The sequence below is a fragment of the Dunckerocampus dactyliophorus genome, chromosome 11, assembly GCF_027744805.1.
Source record: "Dunckerocampus dactyliophorus isolate RoL2022-P2 chromosome 11, RoL_Ddac_1.1, whole genome shotgun sequence".
Taxonomy (NCBI): domain Eukaryota; kingdom Metazoa; phylum Chordata; class Actinopteri; order Syngnathiformes; family Syngnathidae; genus Dunckerocampus; species Dunckerocampus dactyliophorus.
Genome location: NC_072829.1, coordinates 28271852 through 28293277, shown reverse-complemented (window position 1 = coordinate 28293277; position 21426 = coordinate 28271852). Strand labels below are relative to the sequence as shown.

Genomic DNA, 21426 nt, shown 5'->3' with positions numbered 1-21426 from the left:
TGGGTGTTTGGAGCTTTTGTGTGTGTTTTTGGTATTGTTTTTCTGTTTGATCCTGCAGCGTTTGTGATTGCAGCATTTTTCATTTGCAGATATGTGTTCAAAGGGGTTGGTGTGTTTTTTGTTTTGGATCATTTCTGTGTTTGGAGCGTTAAGATGCTGCTGCTGCGCATTTTGGCCACCGTCGAAATCACATCGATCTACTGCCTTCTGGGGTTTTTAAAACTAACAAATGAATGATCAGGTTTGCCCTATAAAAGTACCAAATAACGTCAAAATCTTGCTAAGTACATCACCTACTTAGCCTACTTATTGCTTATTGACACTTCCGCTAACTTACAGTAACTTCTTGATTTAATCATGTAGCCGCTTCCAAAGTAACCACCAGCCATGAGTGCTAGTTTCAGCATGTGTGTAATTGCCTCACATACTGTATTTTCAGCCGGTGAGGAAAGTACAGCACACTAATACAGTCAGTCTGACTGTAAATGGAGCTGACTAGTCCTTCCACAATTGGGGATTGCAGCAGGCATGCAGGTGGGGTCAAAGGGGACAGTTCCCAGGTGCGCACAGCTGGAGAGGAGCTCACTGGAATTCCAACAGGATTATTTTATTAAAAAATTTGAGGCCCCCCACCCCGAGTTCCTATCCTGACCCTGGAAGTGGAACAAAGATGACATGACTTTGGCAAATTGCTATAGGTTGAAAAACTGCAAAGTGGACACTTCCCTGCAGAGCCCAGCAGGATGCAGCTTTACAGGGCGGGTAGGTTAAGACCTTTGCATGGGAATTACTCTTAACATCGCAGCAGTACGCCCAGGACAGTAATAAAATAGCCGAAAGGGGAGCTGATTGTGTGCACTTTTAAATCTATGACCTCTCCGACCTCTCCGGTGTGATGTCACATGACTTGAAAGGCTTTGCATATCAGCGATAGCCGAGAACCACAATTAATCTGTGATTACCACAAAGCTATTGCGTAAACATGCTTCATATGTTCAATTTCCAATGAACGCCTTAATCACAAAGCAGTAAAAATAAATCAGTGAAGTAGGGGCGAAGCAGCACTGGTTTGATAAACATTTTTTAAAAATATTGTGCAACAGGCTTTCAGCAGAATGTGTGACTAATCAATATTTACTTTGGTGCGCTGCAGCCCTGTCATGTGTTTCCCAACATTTGCCCACACAAGACAGACCCACAGGCACGGGCCACAACATTAGGCATCATCTCATCACAGCACATCGTTATTATTACTACTAGTTATCCATTTGCTTTCATGAAACAATACTAGAAACAGCCTTCAGTGTGATGCAAACTACAACCACTATAACGAATATATTGTACAGCAACACCCCTCTGGCAGTTGTTTTTGAATGTCTTATTAGATTGTACAGGAGTACCCAATATTGTAGTAATTTGCAATGGAAGCCTCCAATCAAATTAATGAAGCTGAGCAGGCAATTGTCCGGCTTAGTTAGTATCAGAGCCAAAACAAAGGCGAAACTGTGTGAAAAGGTATTGCCTTTTCGCACAGACTGCAAAAGCTAACTTTTTTCCATGTGGCTGTTCTGTATAAACAGCACCAACACAGAAAGAGAGAACGAAGTTGACCTGGCAATTTTCCGGTTTTAAGGGTAGTATCAGAACTATAACAGAGGCGGAACTGCGCCTGTGTGAAAGGGTATTACCTTTTTGCACAGTCTGCATAAGCTACCTTTTTACCGTGGGAGATGTATTTTGTATAAAACAGGACCGACATGAAATTGGGGGATGAAGTTTACGCGGCAATTTTAGTGGTAGTATCAGAAACATAACAGAGGTGGAACTACACCTGTGCAAAAGGGTATTTCCTTGTCACACCCCCTCTGTAAAAACTGTCTTACAGTCGTGTCGCTGTTCTGTATAAACGGCACCAACACAGAAAGGGGGAGCAAAGCTGACCTGGCAATTTCCTGGCTTTGGGGGTAGTATCTGAGCTGTAACAGAGCTGGAACTATGCCTACCTTTTCACACTGCTTGTAAAAGCCACCTTTTCTCCTGTGTGGCTGTTCTGTATAGCCAGCACCAACATGAAATTGGGCAATAAAGTTGACCCCGCAATATTCCGGCTTCGTGGTAGTATCGAAACCATAACAGTGGCGGAACCACACCTGGGGGTAGCATTAGAGCCGTACAGATGTGGGACTGCACCTGTGTGAACGGGTATTACATTTTCACACTGCTTGTAAGAGCCACCTTTTTCCTGTGTGGTTGTTTTGTATGAACAACATCAACATGGAATTGGGGAACTTGACCTGGAAATGGACCGGCTTTGAAGGTAGTATCAGAGCCATGAACTGCGCCTGTGTGAAAGGGTATTCATTTTCACACTGCCTGTAAGAGTCACCTTTTTCCATGTGCTGTTCTGTATAAACAGGAATAGGGGAACAAAGTTGACCTGGCAATTGTCTTGCTTCGGAGGTCGTATGAGCGCCATAAACTGTGCCTGTGTGAAAGGGCATTACCTTTTCGCACAGACTGCAAAAGCTACCTTTTTTTTATGAACAGCACCAACATGGAATTGGGGAAATTCACCGGCTTTGAAGATAGTATTGGAGACGTAAAAGGGGCGGGACTGCGCCTGTATGAAAGGGTACTACTACCTTTTCACACTACCTGTAAAAGCCACCTTTTTCCTCTGTGGCTGTTCTCTATGAATAGCACCAACATGGAATTGAGGATATTGACCTGGCAATTTTCTGGCTTTGGAGGTAGTATCAGAGCCGTAACAGAGGCGGAACTGCGCCTGTGTGAAACGGTATTGCCTTTTTGCACTGCCTGTAAAAGCTATCTTTTTTCCATGTAGCTGTTCTGTATAAACAGAGCAAGCATGGAATTGGGGGATGTAGTTGACAAGGCGATTTTGCGGTTTTGGAGGCAGTATGAAAGCCATGACAGAGGCAGAACTGCACATGTGTGACGTGAGAGGAATCACAATACTACATACTGTCATAAACAGTGTACTACTCATTATTTATTTGTGGGATAATATATTGAAAACATTCAACTTTATGATAAAAATGTATTTGTATAGATAATGATATAGCTCTAATAAAGGCCTACTAAAGAATACCTTTTAAGTACATGCATTGCAGGAGATTTATTGATTAGATTGTTTTTCCTGTAATGACAGTGTGACCCCCAGGCACCTTGCATGGGTGAAACGCTGCTTGTACGTCTCTGGTTCTGCAGTTTGTCTTAAAGAGAGTAAAAAAAAGAGAAAAAGTGGAGTGGGTACTGAATGCAGGCCGTAGGCTGCAAGCTGCAGGGTGGTGACTTCTCTCCACCCCTTTGACGACGGAAAAACCTCGCAAGAGGGCGGAGATTAGAAGTCAAATTAGGCAAAAGAGGGGGCGCTTGTCATGAAACCAACGAGACAAAAGAAGCGTGGACTCTTGCTGGAATTAAAACACGAAAGAAAGCAAGCAGAGGAGGAAGACGTTTTGGAGTTTGAAGTAACTTTTTTGCACTCTCCCAAGCGAGAGAAGCAGAAGACACACAGTAGTTGTAGAGTTAAATAAGCAGCCGTCAACAGACTCAACTTTGCTATCAATTTCCTCATTGACAAGCTACACTACTAAAGTAAGTAGCATTTCCTCCTTCAAATGTGCCACACTGTGTGATAGGAGATGCCAGAAAAAGTTGGCGCGTGAACGCAACTGGACGAGCCGGCTGCGTATCACCCCACGTGGCATTTCAAATGTAACTTTATTCCATAAATGTTCATTTTTTAGCCATATTCTTGGACTAGGAGATGGTTTAACTTCACAAGAGATGGGATGGAAAGATGGGAGGGAAAAAAGTCTCAAGTTCCGTGCTATAGGAAGTGACGGGGGGGGGGGGGGGGGTTTATTGCTTAGCACTAAAAGTACAGCACAACTTTTAAAACTTTTAATTGCGCTACAATACGTTTTATGAGGTTATACGTATGACTTTCACACTCACGGACGAGTTAGTTGACGAACATAAACAACGCGCTACGATTGAAGGCACAAAAAGTAGTTGTTTGACTGGTGGGGGGAGATAATAATGTTGCTTTTACTGACTCCCTGGAAAGTCAGGTATTTCAATGGTGTGTTCTAAAAACGTCCACTCTTGGATGATGTTGTTCCATAATTGAAACTAGTCTTTGGAATGGTTTGTCATTTAAAGGAATTAAACAATAAAACGACTGACCACTACGCATTGCTATTGCTAACTAGGTCTGAAAGCACCACTATGATTGTCTTAATAGCTAATGCTCATATTTAGAGACATGGGTACTTCCTTCTTCTTTAGTCAATACACAACTAGTGTTGTATTTGTATTTAGAGAGGCAAGTGAAGGTGTCCGCTATATATAGCCGAAGAGTTGGCTCATGTGTTGTATACTGTATATTACGAGCATGGGCTTTGCACGTGAACGTGGCAACAGACTCTCTCAGGAGTGTACTAAAGACCGCCCCGCAGGCTGAGTAACCAGACCCCGGCCCGAGGCCGTGCCCGCGGAGAGACAGCTGCTCTCGCAGCATCGGGGATCCGTCATGGCTTTTGAATACTTTGACTTGAAGAACTCCTGCAGGGTTGGGTTTATTTTCTCGGAAACTAGCGAAAAGAACGCGTTTTCGCTGCAGTTTTGGGTGTCCCGCAGTGGTACCACAAATATGGTCAAGGTCAGAAACATCCCTGTGGGGAAGCCCGGATGGGAGCATCAACAACATGACTTGAAAGGGAAAAGTCATCATAATCGTAGTGGTAATCATCACAATCATCAATCAATTTATCTATCCACGCGCTCCACAGTATATGCTGTCATCAAATTAACATTTCTGCTTATTTCATGTTACACTGTTATGCATTATTATTATTTTATTACGATTACCATTTTATTTTTTATTATTTTATTTGATCACAATTTGCTTTACCAACACTTATTTGTTTTGCTCAGAAATATTTCACTTCCACCTTTTTCTTATTTTTTTTATTACTATTATTATTTATTGTGTATTATTTCCTGTAAAGCAGGGGCATCAAACCCATTTTCATTGTGGCTTTCATTGCTGTTGTGGCTACCCTCATGGGGCATCGTGATATTATTACATGATAATAATGTTTTACCGACAAACGGAGAAAGAAGTCAGTGTGTTGTTGTATAATTCAATTAAAATGAGCTTCCACAGCATAAAAAGAAACTCGAATTGCATGCAGTAAATTGACAGAACGAATAAGTGTCTTTTTGATTTGTAATTTTTTAAATCTAATATAAATATATATTGAAAAGTTCAAATACATACTAATAATGAAAATATATTTTAAAAATAATGCAAAAAATAATCAAATAAAATCACACAAAAATAAATGTCTTCTCATTTCATGTTGCCCATGTTTCCTTTTTTTTTAAATGGAGGACATATTATTATTTAATTACGGTTTTTATTTTATTTTTTGCACATCAGTAACTATATGCATTTTCTTAATATGGTATTTAGCTTTTTATATAATATTTCTAATGATGAATCCCAATCTACTATCCATCCTGTAAGATTGCATCATTCTGTTTGCTGATGGAGGAGTCAGGTATTTCAGGAAGCAGTTGCTTTACATGGCCTTCACATACACACCCCCGCACACACACCCATAAAACAAACACACACACACTTCACAGTGCTGTGACAGTTGGTCTTACGTCTGTCCATCAACCCTAAACCTGCCTTTTGGCGTCTTTGGCTCAGCATCATTTGTGACTCTCGCTTGCGTGTTGATCTTCACAGGTCACAACAACATGAGCGCCCTATTATAACTCCCACGTGCACACACACACACACACACACACATCATTTGGATCTCGTCCCGCCAGAGTGTGACCAGACAAAAAAGGCGGGAAACTTTGAGAAGAGCTCACAGTGGCTCCACGTGCAGGTATAATGTGTGTGCGCAAAAACAACATGCTAAGTATGCGAGTGCGTGTGTGTAACTGGGCATGTCATACATGCTGTACTGGAACTATGATCCATGTAACATCTCGAGTGTCACTCAAGTGCCTGCTGTTTATTTCTGCACTTAGCTGGTTTGGACTCATGCGTCCTTCTTCAGTCTCATCCTGAACTTTACATCAGAATTGAGTCATAGAAATAAGCGGAAAAAAAACCACACAAGATAAATTTAGAAAATCTATGACAAATAATTAATAGATAATTAATGGATTAATTAATGAAATAATCGGTAACTACAATTACATTTACAGTGGTCCCTCGTCACATCGCAGTTTGAATTTGGGGGCTTCACTATCGTGTTTTTTCAACAATATATTCATACGTTCATAAATCATGCTGTTTTGTAGTTGAATACGGCTTATTATTAGTCACAAATATTCATACTGGAGCAAATGTTAGGTGTTTTGTGCCGTATTGAAATTGTGACTGTAGTATTCTATGTTGGTCAGTAGGTGTCAGTCATTGTTTGGTGAGACAAGCACCAGACAAGCACCAGATGCCAAAGCTACAGGCTTTTATTGCAGGTTTAAAATGCTCTAATAATGTTAAAAAGTGTATTTAGAAGACTGTAAACAGGTTTCCTATGCCATAACTATGAAAATATTAAATTTTTGAATCAGGAATCCTACTTTACGATAATTCACGTATCACGGTTGGGTCTGGAACCAATTAAATGCGATAAACGAGGTGGTTACCGTATATGGCAACTTTATTCTGCTCGACGCAACACTGGTTTTGGAAAAAGGAGTTCAGTACATTGAGAGAGATTGTCCCATCCCATTTATAAAAACAACAATTAACACAAGGGTGTCCAAAGTGCGGCCCGTTTTTGTATTGGGCCGCGGCACATGCTAAAAATACCATTTAATAATACAGAAAAAGAAATTATTTAAAAAAGCCTTAAAAAATGGAAAAATCAGTAGTAATTTTAAAATACTCAAAATATTATGAAAAAAAATTAAAAATAAACAAAAAAAGTAATAATTAAAGAAAAAATATGTTTCTTTTAAAAGTCGTGCTAATATGAGAAACAACACAAAAAGTTGTAATTTTTGAAAAATTTGGTGGGGGGGAAAAAGGGATGGGAATATGGGAATAAGGTCAAAATATAATGGTCAAATATAAAAGTCATAATATTAGAATAAAGAAAAGAAAGAAAATTAATACTGGTAGTTGGAAAATGTATTAAAAACAGGAAGAAATTGAAAAACAGTTTTTACAAGAATAAAGTCAAAATATTAACACAAAAAAGTCGTATTCTAATGAGAAATACTTCGTAATATTATGTGGAGAGAAAAAATATGTTTAAAAAAATTGTAACATTATGAGAAACAAAACTAATTTTCTCAAAGTTGTCACTCTGAGAAAATTAGGCTGGGGAAAAAGTTATAATATTATTGCAATAAAGTCTAAATACAGTCAAACCTGTCTTAGCGGCCACCTGTATAGAACGGCCACCTGCCTATAGCGGCCGCTGACAAATCCCTCGCAGTAAATTCGCGTGTTGTGGACCCTGTGTATAGCGGTCACCTGCCTAACGCGGCCAGCGGCCACCCATTTTGTATCCCTTGGTCAATATCTGACTGCATATAGCCGCCAAAATGCCGACTCAAGCAGAAGCTTCATACACGAAAAAGTGTCTTTTTTTAAGCAATGAAGCCGTCGTGTGTAGACTTTAATTACTGAGTCGTAGCTCAGTCACAATCATTCACAAGATCCACACAAACTGTCAGTTGTTCGACATAAAAAAAGCCGTCTTCTTTGGAGCTTGTTGCAGACAGTGACACCGTTTATTTCCTGGTGTGAGACAATGTGCACTGGTCAATACTGTAATGCCCTTTGTGGGGAAGGAGAGAGTCACCACCGAGGCACTTTAATCGCTTTATTAACAGCAGTTTATTAACCTAGTAGTTCTTTACAACTTTTATCCGCAGTCCCACTGTGCCCTCTACTGGTCAACATGTAACAGTATAATTATATGTATCTGCAAAGACAACAAGCTTCTAATCACAGACATGTTAATATGTGCGTGCACAAATTCAAAATGGCCACCAACCTGTCTATAACGGCCACCTGCCTAAAGCGGCCACGTTTGCCGTTTCCCTTTAGTGGCCGCTATAGACAGGTTTGCCTGTATTATGAAAAGAAAACTTACAAAGATTATTTAAGAAAAAACCCCAGCAAAAACGGGGAAAAAGAGCAAAGTTGAAACTAATAATAGGCGTTTTCACCGATATGACAAAGCTGGGATGCAATTTTTTCCTGAAAATATAACTTCTTAGCATATCTACATGCGTTGCTGTACAAAGTATCAACGTGGCAAAGTTGCATCCTTTTCATTTTTCACTATGTGGCCCGCGCTGGAAAACGTTTGGACGCCCCTGAATGAATGCGTGGTTAATTTCCCAGATGGCCATCCCTGATTGAGCAGTGTCATGACATCCGTTACGCTTGGTTGTTAATCATCACAACTATCTGGATTGACGCATCACTTCACATCCGATTTCACATCCGAATATTTATTTACAGTATCAATGGATGACCTTCACTATCTTGTGTGTGATGCGCAGCAAGGATGACTTGACGGTGAATCTGTCCTTAAACAGAACGCCCTTAATTACTCATTTACTCCTGATCGGCTACTAATGTCTGTGGATTCACAACAGGCTAATTCATTGGTGGGTAATGACATCTTAATGACACTGTGTGTGTGTGTGTGTGTGCAGTGTCAGTTACAAAAGAAATCCCCCTCCTCATGAAAGTCTCTTTGCAGCACAATGGCCGCCCGCTGGACTGTGGATAATCACATTACACACTTGTTTCATGCTCACATATGGGGGACACAAGTGGCACACACACGTACGCACACACCAAAGCGTCCCATTAGATCACATACACTTGCATACATGAAGGAGCTCTCATTAAAAACTGTGCTTGAAGCTAAAGAATTCCCTCCCTCTGTTCCCACCCACTTCTTGCTGGTTGAGAACGGCAAATGAAATAGCTGGTTATATTTGGAACTATGCCTCCTCCCAGCTTGGTGTGTGTGTGTGTGTGTGTGTCAGGGTGCTCGTGACTGGCGCGGGTCATTCACGCTCCAGGTTGCAGTGACCTGTTGTGTGTTCTCTGATATTATTTGCTCCGTCACGTCATTTGTCACAGGGCGTGTGCGTGTGTGTATTTATGTGCCTAACCTTTAAATTGTGGTGAGGTGATGATCGAAGGACGTCACTTCCTGTCACTGTGGCGCTTTCACATGCAAACGTCGCCCTTATTGACTTGTCTGCAAGCGCAAAAGAGTGGCCCTGCGGAAGACACAAAACAGTGGGAGTCAAACAATCACTCACCACGTGAGGCCTCGTTAGTGAGAGACAAGTCTCTGTACATTTTAAGCAGGGAGAATAAAAGATTTTCACTTTATTTTGAATAAATCAACCATATTGGAGAATAGGTCCAAAACTTGTAATATTATGAGTTAGTTATTGGGAAAAAAAATTCAGAAAATAAATTTATAAAAAAGCAAGGGATGGTGTACAAATGAATTGTTGCTTTTTTCCCTCTGTTTATTAAACAGAGAAACTGTGACATTCTAAAGCAGCAAATATTTGAGTTTTTAGGAAACTATATTACTAACTATATTACATGTATTTTATGAAACAAAATAACGGATTCCCCTTTGCCTTGTGTAAGCACATGGACGTTGATTTCATTCTTGAACATTTACGTACTGTAAATTTGATATTTTTCTCCGTACATTAGCTGAGTTTTTTCACATTTCTGCTAAGTTATGTGCATTTTGGAGAGTTAAAGATGCATCAGTAACATCGTTTTTTCACCCCTTTTTATCGCAGAGCAGCGATGGCGCCATCTCTCCTCCAGGCCTACAGGAGGCGCTGGTGGATGGCGGTGACGGCAGTTATAGAGAACCTGCTGTGTTCCGCCGTGCTCTTGGGCTGGGGCTCGCTGCTCATCATGCTGAAGCGAGAGGGCTTCTACTCGCACCTTTGCTCAGGTGGGACCACTCACTGCAAATCTAATCAAATCAAATCTTACTGATGCAATCAAAGCCAAGGGAATAAATCGTAGGCAAAAGAACGGCCTGATTTCTAACAAAATGACTGTGAGGCCCCCCCTCTCACCGCAGAGAACGACTCGGTGGTGGTGTCTTTGGGCAACTCCTCAGATGGCGAGGCGGTGGAGCGGCTGAGCTGCGTGGACCAGGAAGAGATGTTAAATTTGGGCTTCACCATCGGCTCCTTCCTGCTCAGCGCTACCACCCTACCCCTCGGGATCCTAATGGACAAGTTTGGGCCACGCCCCATTCGCCTAATGGGCAGGTAATGCTCATGTAAAGCAATCACATGGTTGTTAAGATAGGTAATGAGTTACACATGACGGTGGCTTTTTGTCTGCTTTTTGGGTTTGCACATGCAAAAACTACTTACCATATATCTCCCGGGGGGGAGGCAACAACTTACAGTGGTGTGAAAAAGTGTTTGCCCCCTTCCTGATTTCTTTTTTTTTTTTTGCATGTTTACCACACTTAAATGTTTCAGATCATCAAGTAATTGAAGTATGAGTCAATGACAACACAACTGAACACAAAATGCAGTTTTTAAATGAAACCTTTTATGATTATGATTATGCATGAAAAAGTGACTGCCCCCTAAACTAGTCCAACCTAAACTGGTTGGGCTACCCTTAGCAGCAACAACTGCAATCAAGCGTTTGTGCTAACTTGTAATGAGTCTCTTACAGCGCTACGGAGGAACTTTGGCCCACTCATCTTTGCAGAATTGTTGTCATTCAGCCACACTTACAATTGTAACTTACAGCTTACTATGTTTTATGTGAATAATATGAAATAATATCAAAAAATAATATTATATATACAGTAGTACCTCGCATAACGTAAACCTCCTTTTACGTAAATTCCACTGAACGTAAAGAATTTATGTAAATTTTTTGCATCGTATTACGTAAGGAATTCCATATGACGTAAAGTGTCAAGTCCGTGCAAGCGACAGAGAGACTAACAGAGTACACTTGGTGACGCCTTCTGGCTTCACGCTCTCATTAGCTGATTATTGGGGCACCGCCTACGCTCTCATCTCATTGGCTGATTATTGGGGCACCACCTACGCTCTCATCTCATTGGCTGACTTATCCAGCGCGTCCATGTTTGTATGTGAGCTCCCTTCCTCATCGTAGTCGCTCTTAAAATGGTTTGCACGCATTGAAATCTCTTCTTAATTTCATCACTTTTCTTTGTGTTAAAATTACCGTAGTCATGCGCCCTAAACAAAGTGTAAGGGATAAGAAAAAAGGGAAAAGTTGTCGATCAAAACGAAACTGGAAGTTATGCAGAAATTCTGATGCTTCATGCTCTCATTGGCTGATTATCGGAGCACTGCCTACGCTCTCATCTCATTGGCTGACTAATCCAGCGCGTCGGTGTGTTTATGAGAGACATGCTGCTCTGTTCCTCATCTTAGTCGCCCTTAAACTAGTTTGCACGTATTGAAATCTCTTTTTAATTTGTTTACTTTTCTTTGTGTTAAAATTACCGTAGTCATGCGCCCTAAACCAAGTGTAAGGGAGAAGAACAAAAGGAAAAAGTTGTCGATCGAAACAAAGCAGGAAATGATCCAGAAGCATGACGGTGGTATGAAATGAAGTGATGTTGCTAGACTATACGGCCGTTCCCCATCGACCATTATACCGTATTTACCTTATTTTATATTGGAATGTTACTCTACTATGAGGGAAAAGCTTCTTGAGACGTCATCTGTACGTCTGTGAAGAAGGTGTCGGACGTTTCGCTCCTCATCCAAAGAGCGATTGAGTGGGCCTCAATCAGCAGTACATCTACACCTTAAAGCTACCAATCACTCTTTTGAGGACAGCGAGGTAAAGATTTTGGCCAAAGAAAACAGATGGTTTGAAAGAGGAGTAAAGGAAGCTATTTTTGTCAAACAACAGAACCCATCATTGAATCGGAATGGTGGTTTGAGGTTTAATTTGGACCCTGTGTTCAGCAGGTTACTGAGACCAAAACCCACAGCTCTTAGTCTTGCAAATGAGGTGGAGCCAGGGCCAAGCCAGAACAATTGATGCTAACGAGCCAGTATCAGAGTCGTTCATACCCAACTCAGGGAGCGACACTTCCCTTTGATCGGAGGTGCTAATGTGAGGAGAGGATTAGACCACAACTCCTCCCAGTCTTAGTGTAAGGAACCAATAGGAGGAGGGCGTTGGCACACCAATTCCGCCCACTCTTACTGTATTTAAGGCCGAGGCTACCAGCACTTATTAGTTTGCTGATGAAGCTCTTTGGATGAGGAGCGAAACGTCCGACACCTTCTTCACAGAAGTACAGATGACGTCTCAAGAAGCCTTTCCCTCGATGGACAACTCCTGTACTACTGAGAGCCTACACAGATGTTACTCTACTATGTTTATGCTGTTTTGTTATATTTTCCCACCATATTTGGTGGACTTTGAATATTTTGAAGGCCCAAAGGTGTGATTTTGGGAAGATCATAGCAGCACCACTGACTGGAATACATGTTATCCATGGTTTCTTCTACCATAGTGTCTTCTTCTTCTGGAAGTAGGCCAGTTTCTTGTGTAGCGTGCATGTTTCCTTGATGAGTCACTGGCAGACGTTACAGACGCTAAGTGTATTTGATTCTTTCATGGTGTACGAAAAGCCGACCGACCACATTCCCAAAGTAGGAGGGAGGGACATTTACGTCTTTGTGTGTCAGTCAATGAAAGTAGGTGGGGCACTCCTGTGTGGTGTGTATTTCCCAGTGTGAAGTCTGCCGCGTGGGGTTTGTCAAAACACAAACCAAGCTGGAAAAATGATGAAAACTTATATAGGTTGCGAGCTATATGAATATTTTGAGCCTTGACTGCAAATGTCATCCACTTTCCTAATTATTCAAGTGGGCTATATATATCACATCACACTGCCTGACTGATGTGGTGGCATGACGTTCCCAAGCACAGACACACGTCTACAGTGATGTGAAAAAGTGTTTGCCCCTTCCTTCTTATATTTTGTTTGTCACACTTAAATGTTTCAGATCATCAAACAAATTTAAATATTAGTCAATGACAATACAACTGAAAACAAAATGCAGTTTTTAAATGAAACCCCACCCCCCGTTAAAACATAACTTAACTGAGTTTAATTGAGATCTATCAGTCTGGAAAAGATTATAAAGGACTTTCTAAAGATTTGGGACTCCAGCGAACCACAGTGAGAGCCATTATCCACAAATGGCGGAAAAATGGAACAGTGGTGAACCTTCCCAGGAGTGGCCAACCAAAATGACCCCAAGAGTGCAGCAACGACTCATCCAAGAGGTCACAAAAGACCCCACAACAACATCCAAAGAACTGCAGGCCTCACTTGCCTCAGTTAAGGTCAGTGTTCGTCACTCCACCATTAGAAAGCGGAAACCACTACTGAACAAAAAGAACATTAGGGCTCGCCTCAATTTTGCCAGAAAACATCTTGATGATCCCCAAGACCTTTGGGAAAATACTCTGTGGTCTGACGAGACAAACGTTGAACTTTTTAGAAGGTGTGTGTCCCATTACATCTGGCGTAAAAGTAACACCCCATTTCAGAAAAAGAACATCATACCAACAGTAAACAGTGGTGGTGGTAGTGTGATGGTCTGGGGCGGTTTTGCTGTTCAGGACCTGAAAGACTTGCTGTGATAAATGGAAGCATGAATTCTGCTGAAGGAGAATGTCCGGCCATCTGTTGGTGACCTCAAGCTGAAACGAACCCGGGTTCTGCAGCAGGACAATGATCCAAAACACACCAGCAAGTCCACCTCTGAATGGCTGAAGAAAAACAAAATGAAGACTTTGGAGTGGCCTAGTCAAAGTCCTGACCTGAATCCCATTGAGATGCTGTGGCATGACCTTAAAAAGGTGGTTTATGCTGGAAAAGCCTCCAATGTGGCTGAATGACAACAATCCTGCAAAATTCCTCCCCAGCGCTGTAAGAGACTCATTGCAAGTTATAGCAAATGCTTGATTGCAGTTGTTGCTGCTAAGGGCGGCCCAAACAGTTATTAGGTTTTTGGGGCAATCACTTTTTCACTCAAGGCCATGTAGGTTTTTTTTCTCTCCTTTAATAACAAAAACTTTCATTTAAAAACTGCATTTTGTAAATTTGTTTGATGATCTGAAACATTTAAGTGTGACAAACATGCAAAAAAACAGGCAAGAAGAGAGTTCACTCTGTGCATTGGTTTTTAGCATCTTGGGTGTTTGTTCCATAGAACAGCATGAATGGAGTGAGCCCTTTTGTCATTCATCCAGTTTTTTTGTCTCGTGGCTGAGGTGGGACGGATAGCGAACACTCAGAGTGCAGAAGAGTCTAACGTAGTAGAAATTAAATTAGTAGATTGCACTATATCGTCGTATATTTTTTCATTGTACTTTTCTTAAAAGTAATGTTAAAATCTCGTCTCATCTCCTTCTCGTAGACTCAATCTCGTATATCGTCTGAGTGTCTCGTGAAGCCTGAGTTGTCACTTAATGTAACATACTTTCCTTGTGTTTACAGCTTTTGTTTTGGTTTTTCCTGCATCATAATGGCTGTGTCTTCCTACGACCCTCACGGTGAGTGTGCGCGCACACACACACAAACAAGCCAAACATGAATGATAACCTTCAAGTCTGTCACAGCCATCTGCTCTCGCAAGTGGTGGCAGGCGATGAGTGCCAAGTGTCAAAAGTGGCATTGTGATCACACTAATGCGTCCGTGGCAGGAGTGCAAACAAAGGAACACGCCCTGTGTGATGCTATGATGGCATCCCAAGCCAGGAATAGTGTAGTTCTGAAGTATGTTCCGCCACCGCGCCTTCAGCTGAGGAAATACCAAAAAACAACAAAAAACACCTTATTAGGTACACCTGCCCATTCAAATGAGATCCAATGCAAGATTTCCCTCAAAAACCTTTGCTTTTAAAAAGAAAATGATGATCACTGAACTCCAAAACAGCCATGCACGCTACAACCACAAAACAACTGTGCAGCTGTACCTAATGTTGTGCCCGGTGAAATGCAACACAGTAATCAGTGTGGCGTTTGGTATCGTGTCACTATCGTGTCGTATTGCACCCTGAAATGAAACACCAGTGGCCATGTCAGCCTCCTCCAGCTGAAGACACCATGACCATTTTAGCCTTTAACTCTTTCCTCTGCAGCACTCTCGGCCCTCATCTTTCTGGCTCTGTCTCTGAACGGCTTCGGTGGCATCTGCCTGACCTTCACCTCGCTCACGGTGAGATGCACAAAATAGCCAAAAAAACCCTCACACCCTGATGATGTTTGATTGCCGTATTCCTGTGGACATCCACCAGATATACATAGTGGCACCTCGAGGGTCAGATTGGGAAAATGTGGCTTTAAAGTCCCACATTTGATTGTTCTTGCTTTTTGGGGCTTTTGGGGGCTGTTTTACAACACAGGATGTGAGCAGAATTCATGGTTCCATTTATCACAGCAAGTCTTCCAGGTCCTGAAGCAGCAAAACAGCCCCGGACCATCACACTACCACCCCCATATTTTTTAAATGCGGCGTTACTTTTACGCCGGATGTAATGGGACACGCATCTTCCAAAAAGTTCAGCTTTTGTCTCGTCAGACCACAGAGTATTTTCTCAAAGGTCTCAGGGCTCGTCAAGATGTTTTCTGGCAAAATGGAGACGAGCATTCATGCTGTTTTTGTCCAGCAGTGGTTTTTCACATGACTGGATGTGTTTGTGGAAGCTAACTCTTCTACTCCTGAACTGCTGCACCCATACCGTGTTGCCTGTGCTATTATTTTTCTGACAAGTAGACCACAGGGTGGCGCTGTGAAGAAACCCCAAAGTTGGACTGACCTTTGAATTTCTCACACAGCTCAACACACACTCTACAAAACACCCACTGTAACTTTTGTGTGTTTCGCTAAATCACCCCAAAATTTGGTACACACTTTTAGGGGACTAACGAGCACGTCAGGAAAATTTGAGCAAGAGTGGTTATATTTCTACTTTATTCTCGTAAAATTACTGTTCTTTTTCAATTTTTTTCCCCAGTGTTCTTGTTTCGTTGTATTTTTAAAATGTGCCGAGGGCCGATAAAAAAAATCTAAACACCCCCCCCCCCCCCCCCCGGTCATTTTCCAAAAATTGCAACTTTATTCTTTGTCTCGCTGCTAATATTGCAAAAAATTCTTGCAGAAATGATTGTGAAAAACGTGATGCATGTAACATTTTATTGTGGTAACGTTACAGGGTTTCATATGAGTATTATGACTTTATTCTAATATTTGTACTCTCGTGAAATTACTGGTCTTTTTGCATTTTTTTCCTGTTTACTTGTTTAGTTGTACATTTTAAATGTGCTGCGGACAGATTAAAAAAAAAAAAAATCAGCCATAGGCTACACTGTGACTTTATTCCCCTAATATTTTTACTTTATTCTGGTAATGATGCAACTTTAAAAATTGCAACTTTATTATTTTTTTCTTACTAATATTGCCAAAATTATTGTGAAAATTATTGTGAAAATAGTATTACGACGTTATGCTCGTAACATTTTTTGTCGCAATGTTACAGTGTTTTACATGAATATGACTTTATTCTAATATTTCTCTTTTAATGTGTCTTTTTCCATTTTTCTAGTTTCAATTTATTTTAAGAAAGTGCTGAGGGTGGCTAAAGAAATCAGCCATGGGCCGCAAACGGCCCCCAGGCCACCCCTGACATACAGGGTTCATAAAGCACATGCACAGTCACGTGTCATTAAAGGGTGTTTTCATGTTTTTCCAGTGGTTAGCTTCTTTTACACTTGTGGGACTATTAACAGTGTTAAAAAGACACTTTTATTGTTTTGAGGTGTCAGTATTGATGGCGGTTAACTTATTTTTACACTTGTATGACGGTTATGAGCACGAAGAGGTGACGGCCCTGAAGCATATGATTTGTTTTGACATGATTTCCTATTCCGCATGTTTGACCTTCGATGTTCCACTCTAGTTGTTATTTTGGTGTGCTGCAAATGTATTTTAACTTTCGGACGTGTGACGACACATTATTGAAGGCTAAATAATCCGTCAGCTGTCAACCAAAGTGTCACAGCACCAGTATTTTATGTTGTTTGCTATAACCATCGCAACCACTGTGTGTTTACTGCATGTGTGCCAAGTCTTACATTACACGTATGCCAAAGGGGGAAAGGGTGCAGAAACAGAGAATAAGAATCACGTTTAAAATGCCACACGTGGAGTTGGAGTTGTGGCATGGTGGTGCTAACATGTACTTTTTTGACAGCTGCTTGTGTTAAAGCGAGCGCTTGAAAGCGTGCCAAAGCCGAAAGCGTCCGTGTTGCATAAGAGATATTCAGGGAAAAGTGTGTTCTTGTATGGTTTTGGTAGCTGAGAGGTGTCAGCGTGGTGGCAGCCTCTATTTGCCTCAGCTGAGGAAACAGTGCGTGTTTGTTTGCATTCACAGCAGACATGTGTTTTTGCGTGTGATGTGTCAGCTGCTAAGAACATTTTATCGAGCGCGCTTTATTGTTGCTGCGCCGTGCGTGTCCTGCCAAGTATTTCGGTTTGTACTGTTCCCACAACAGCGATGCATGCGTGTTTCCATCGGGTCCTCTCCACCAATGACGGCCCGCGCCTGGCCGCACACCCCCTCCCGCCGGTGCTCGGCCCACTCACCTCTATTTCAAACAGTCAAGGCCAGACTTTCTCCTCTCTTACCCCCTTAACTCCTTCCCTTGTTTTTTTTTCTGTCTGTGCATCGGTCTGCAACAAATCAATTCCATTTCCAACCCTGCGTGACACATGTGGCCGTGCAAATGTGTGCACGTGTTTCGGTGCGCATGTGGAGATGGACACCAAATAGACGCCAAGATAAAGAGAGTCAAAGCTGAATATGGGCAGATGCCATTGCACTCGCCCAGGGGTCGGCAACCTTTACCATCAAAAGCGCCATTTCGCCTCCTCTTCCAGTAAAGAAAAATAGTCTGGAGCCACAAAATGTTACGCAGCTTTTAAATGTTTTCATCTTTTAAAAAAGTTTTAATAGAATTTCTGGTGGCATATCAAGCGCGCGGGTGAGCCGGCGTCATTGGCAGTCAGAGTCCTTTCACAATTAAACTCTTGGATATTTCAAACACTTTTCAAAAATGTACATTTCCTCCACTTCGCTGTAAAAAAAAAAAGAGCTGGACGTGGCGTAAGCGTAGCGTAGCGTAAGAATAATAAGTGTTATTATTATAATTGTAATTAATGTTAAAAATAATAACAATGTCGCTGTACTGTGATTGGCTGGCGACCAGTCCAGGGTGTACCCTGCCTCTCGCCCAAAGTCAGCTGGGATAGGCTCCAGCATACCCCCGCGACCCTAATGAGGATAAGCGGCATAGAAAAAGGATGGATGGAAGTCGCTTTCTATGTAAATGGAGCGTTGTTGGCGCCTCTTGGCGTTTTTTTTCAGAAGACTTTATAGGCGGAATGGGTGCTTCCCTTTATGTGCATTCTTAGCCGCCTCTTTGATCTGTTTTTATATTTAGAACACACAGAAAAGAGAAAGACGTGTTTTCATGTCTCACCTAAGGATTGTGGATGATGGGCAAAATTCCAAAACAGGTGCAATTTTCCTTTTGAAGTTACTTAGTTGTGTGAGATGGCCTTGATCACGTTGGACAAGTGAGAGTTGGACAAGTGCACAATAGCGCCAGATAGCACACATTTTTTGTGATGTGCAAAAGCTGAAAATAAAGTGAGTTTGGTAATGTTGGATATTTGACACTGCTTTGAATTTCCGGCACATTCAAGGGCACCCCATACCGAGGGCACGACCTTTTAAACTTGCATATTGCATATTTGCGTGTCATTGATGAATTATTCACTTAGTAGGCAAAGCCTGTTGCATAAATAATATCTAACTGGGGAAATATAAAGCGACAAAGGCGTGGACAGAAGCTAAAAACACATCATCATCTCTTGAAATAACCATCAGCATACAGTATGGCGACATCAACACTGCACCGCATGCCAATGGTAAGGCTCACACAACAACATGCGACGTGTCCTGGCTGGTCCGCCAACATTACAGGGACCACCCGGGTTGTTGTGGTGACCACCGACATGCTATATTCCAGTGTAGCATCAATATGAGACATTTTTACACGTCTCACCATGAATGCATCACGTCTTCACTTCAGTTCCAATACGTTGCCTTGTCAGTGTGGCCTAACAACACAGCAACGTACTTTAGTGAGAGTTAGCAGCCTCTACCCCACTTAAATGTCACACACAGTAGACAGTACTATCAAGTCTATCCAAGGGTGTCCAAAGTGTGGCCCGGGGGCCATTTTTGACCCGTGGATGTTTTTTTTATCGGCCCTCGGTACATTTTAAACAATACAATTAAACTGGAAAACCAGAAACAATGGAAAAAGAGCATTCATTTTTACGAGAATAAAGTACAACTATTAGAATAAAGTCATAATATTAATATCACGAATTTTAACGTGACAGCAAAAAAGTTGCACGCATAATGTCGGAACATTATGAAGAAAAAAGTGCTTTTGATAATAATTTCTGCAATATTAGCAACAAAACAAAGAATAATGTTGCAATTTTTGGAAAATTAGGCTGGAGGGAAAAAAAGAGAATGAAGTCAAAATATGATGGGAATAAAGTCACAGCGTTATGGAAAAAAAAATATCAGTAAAATTGAAAAACAGCAGCAAAAATGGAAAAACGAGCAGTGGAGAAAAAGTAATAATACACTTAAACTGAGATACAGGCTGAAGTTTCTTTCAGGATGTTGGATATGATGTGAATTCTGGACCATATAAGCCGCACCCACCAAATTTAAAGAGAACTTTTTTTTTTGGACATTTATAGGCCACACTTGTCTACAAGCCGCAGGTGTCCACGTTGTAACATGGGATATTTACACAGAAAGACACCCAAAAACCTTGCAATCCTACCACCGCTCCCTGTTCCCAGCATCACTCCCGGTAGCTCCGGTGAGACATGGCACGCTTTTTCCATCGGAGTTGAACAGCTGCCGTAGTCCAAGCAGTCCAAACAGAAGCTGTAGTCATTCTAAACTTGATCAAACATACTTACGATTTGTCAGATCAAGACACGATCGCTGCGTAAGACTTCAAATGCGACATTAGCGTTCAATTCAGTAATTCCTGAAGCGGCACTCTAAGCATCATGGGAACTGTAGTTCTTTAAGCCATAAATTAGCCACATCACTGTATAAAAAAAAAGTAGCAGCTTATACACGGCATTACAGTAACTTGTTAGCATATTTCATTGGGTTGGTTTATAATTTTAATATATCAAAGTGGCCCCCGTATCCTTTGTTGTGGGGATAAGTTTGGACACCCGTGGAAATAAACATGGTGCCATTTGTCCCTGTTTGCCCTTTGACTGACTTTCGGCCAACAGTGCTGAGTGACCTCCGCTGTGGTGGTGGTGGTGTTGTTGTTGGAGACACACGTCATATCCTGATTGGAGGCATCCCGCTCTCATGTTTCGCTAAACAAAGCTGACCTTTCAGTTCCCGTAAGAGAACATTCCTCGTCAATGCAATAACCCTGCACCGATGATGGGATTATGAAGAAGAACTGGTAAGAAATTGCGGTTGACAGTAAAAGTTCAAGGGAGTTTTATGCTTCCTGGTTGCTTGCTTGGACTCATTGCTCAAGTGTAACAAAAGTGGTAACACAGCTTAACCGTAACGCAAAACCTATGAAAACTCTAAGACGTTAGGAAACGTATAGTGGCTTGTTAGCTAGCTAGTGGCTAGCAGCCAGCATTAGCAGTTAACCTCACCGCTCGTAGCGGTTAATTGGTTCCAGACCCGACCGCGATGAATGAATTTCCACTATATACGATTCAATGTTAATAAATGGAATATTTTCACAGTTAAGAGCATATAAAACCTGTTCAAGACCTTCTAAATATGTTTTTTAAACATTATTAGAGCCCTCTAGACATGAAACAACACTCCTATACTGCATCACTTTTACACTTGCATTAGCCAATATTTGACATAATAATAGTAATAATAATAGACGTTATCGCATAGAAAATCTGTTTATGACTTTCTAAATATGGTTTTTAACATTATTAGCGCCCCGTAGACATGAAATAACACACCTATGGTCACCTTTACATTCTTTGTTTACAACACATTGCAACTCTTATGCTGCAGGGACTCAAGATGGCCAACAGCGAGCAAGCTAGTGAGCTATCCAGTTAGCCTCAAATGTATTTCTTCTAAACTTAAGAAGCCAAAAACGTACCACTTCCACACGGAATGGGAGAACTTTTTTCACTTTAGTATGTCGGTCATGCCATGGC

The 21426-nt window shown here is 41.5% G+C and overlaps 1 protein-coding gene across 1 annotated transcript in view; it reads left to right on the top strand.

Annotated features, from left to right (window-relative positions):
* Window positions 1-3394: 3394 nt before the first annotated feature.
* The window catches only part of slc43a1a (solute carrier family 43 member 1a), a 30376-nt gene continuing 12344 nt past the window's right edge, over window positions 3395-21426 (top strand). The window contains exons 1-5 of the mRNA XM_054791193.1: window positions 3395-3621; window positions 9862-10022; window positions 10155-10347; window positions 14604-14659; window positions 15248-15324. Of these exons, the coding sequence (XP_054647168.1) occupies window positions 9869-10022; window positions 10155-10347; window positions 14604-14659; window positions 15248-15324 (480 nt within the window). The 5' untranslated portion in view covers window positions 3395-3621; window positions 9862-9868. The remainder of the gene's footprint in view (window positions 3622-9861; window positions 10023-10154; window positions 10348-14603; window positions 14660-15247; window positions 15325-21426) is intronic.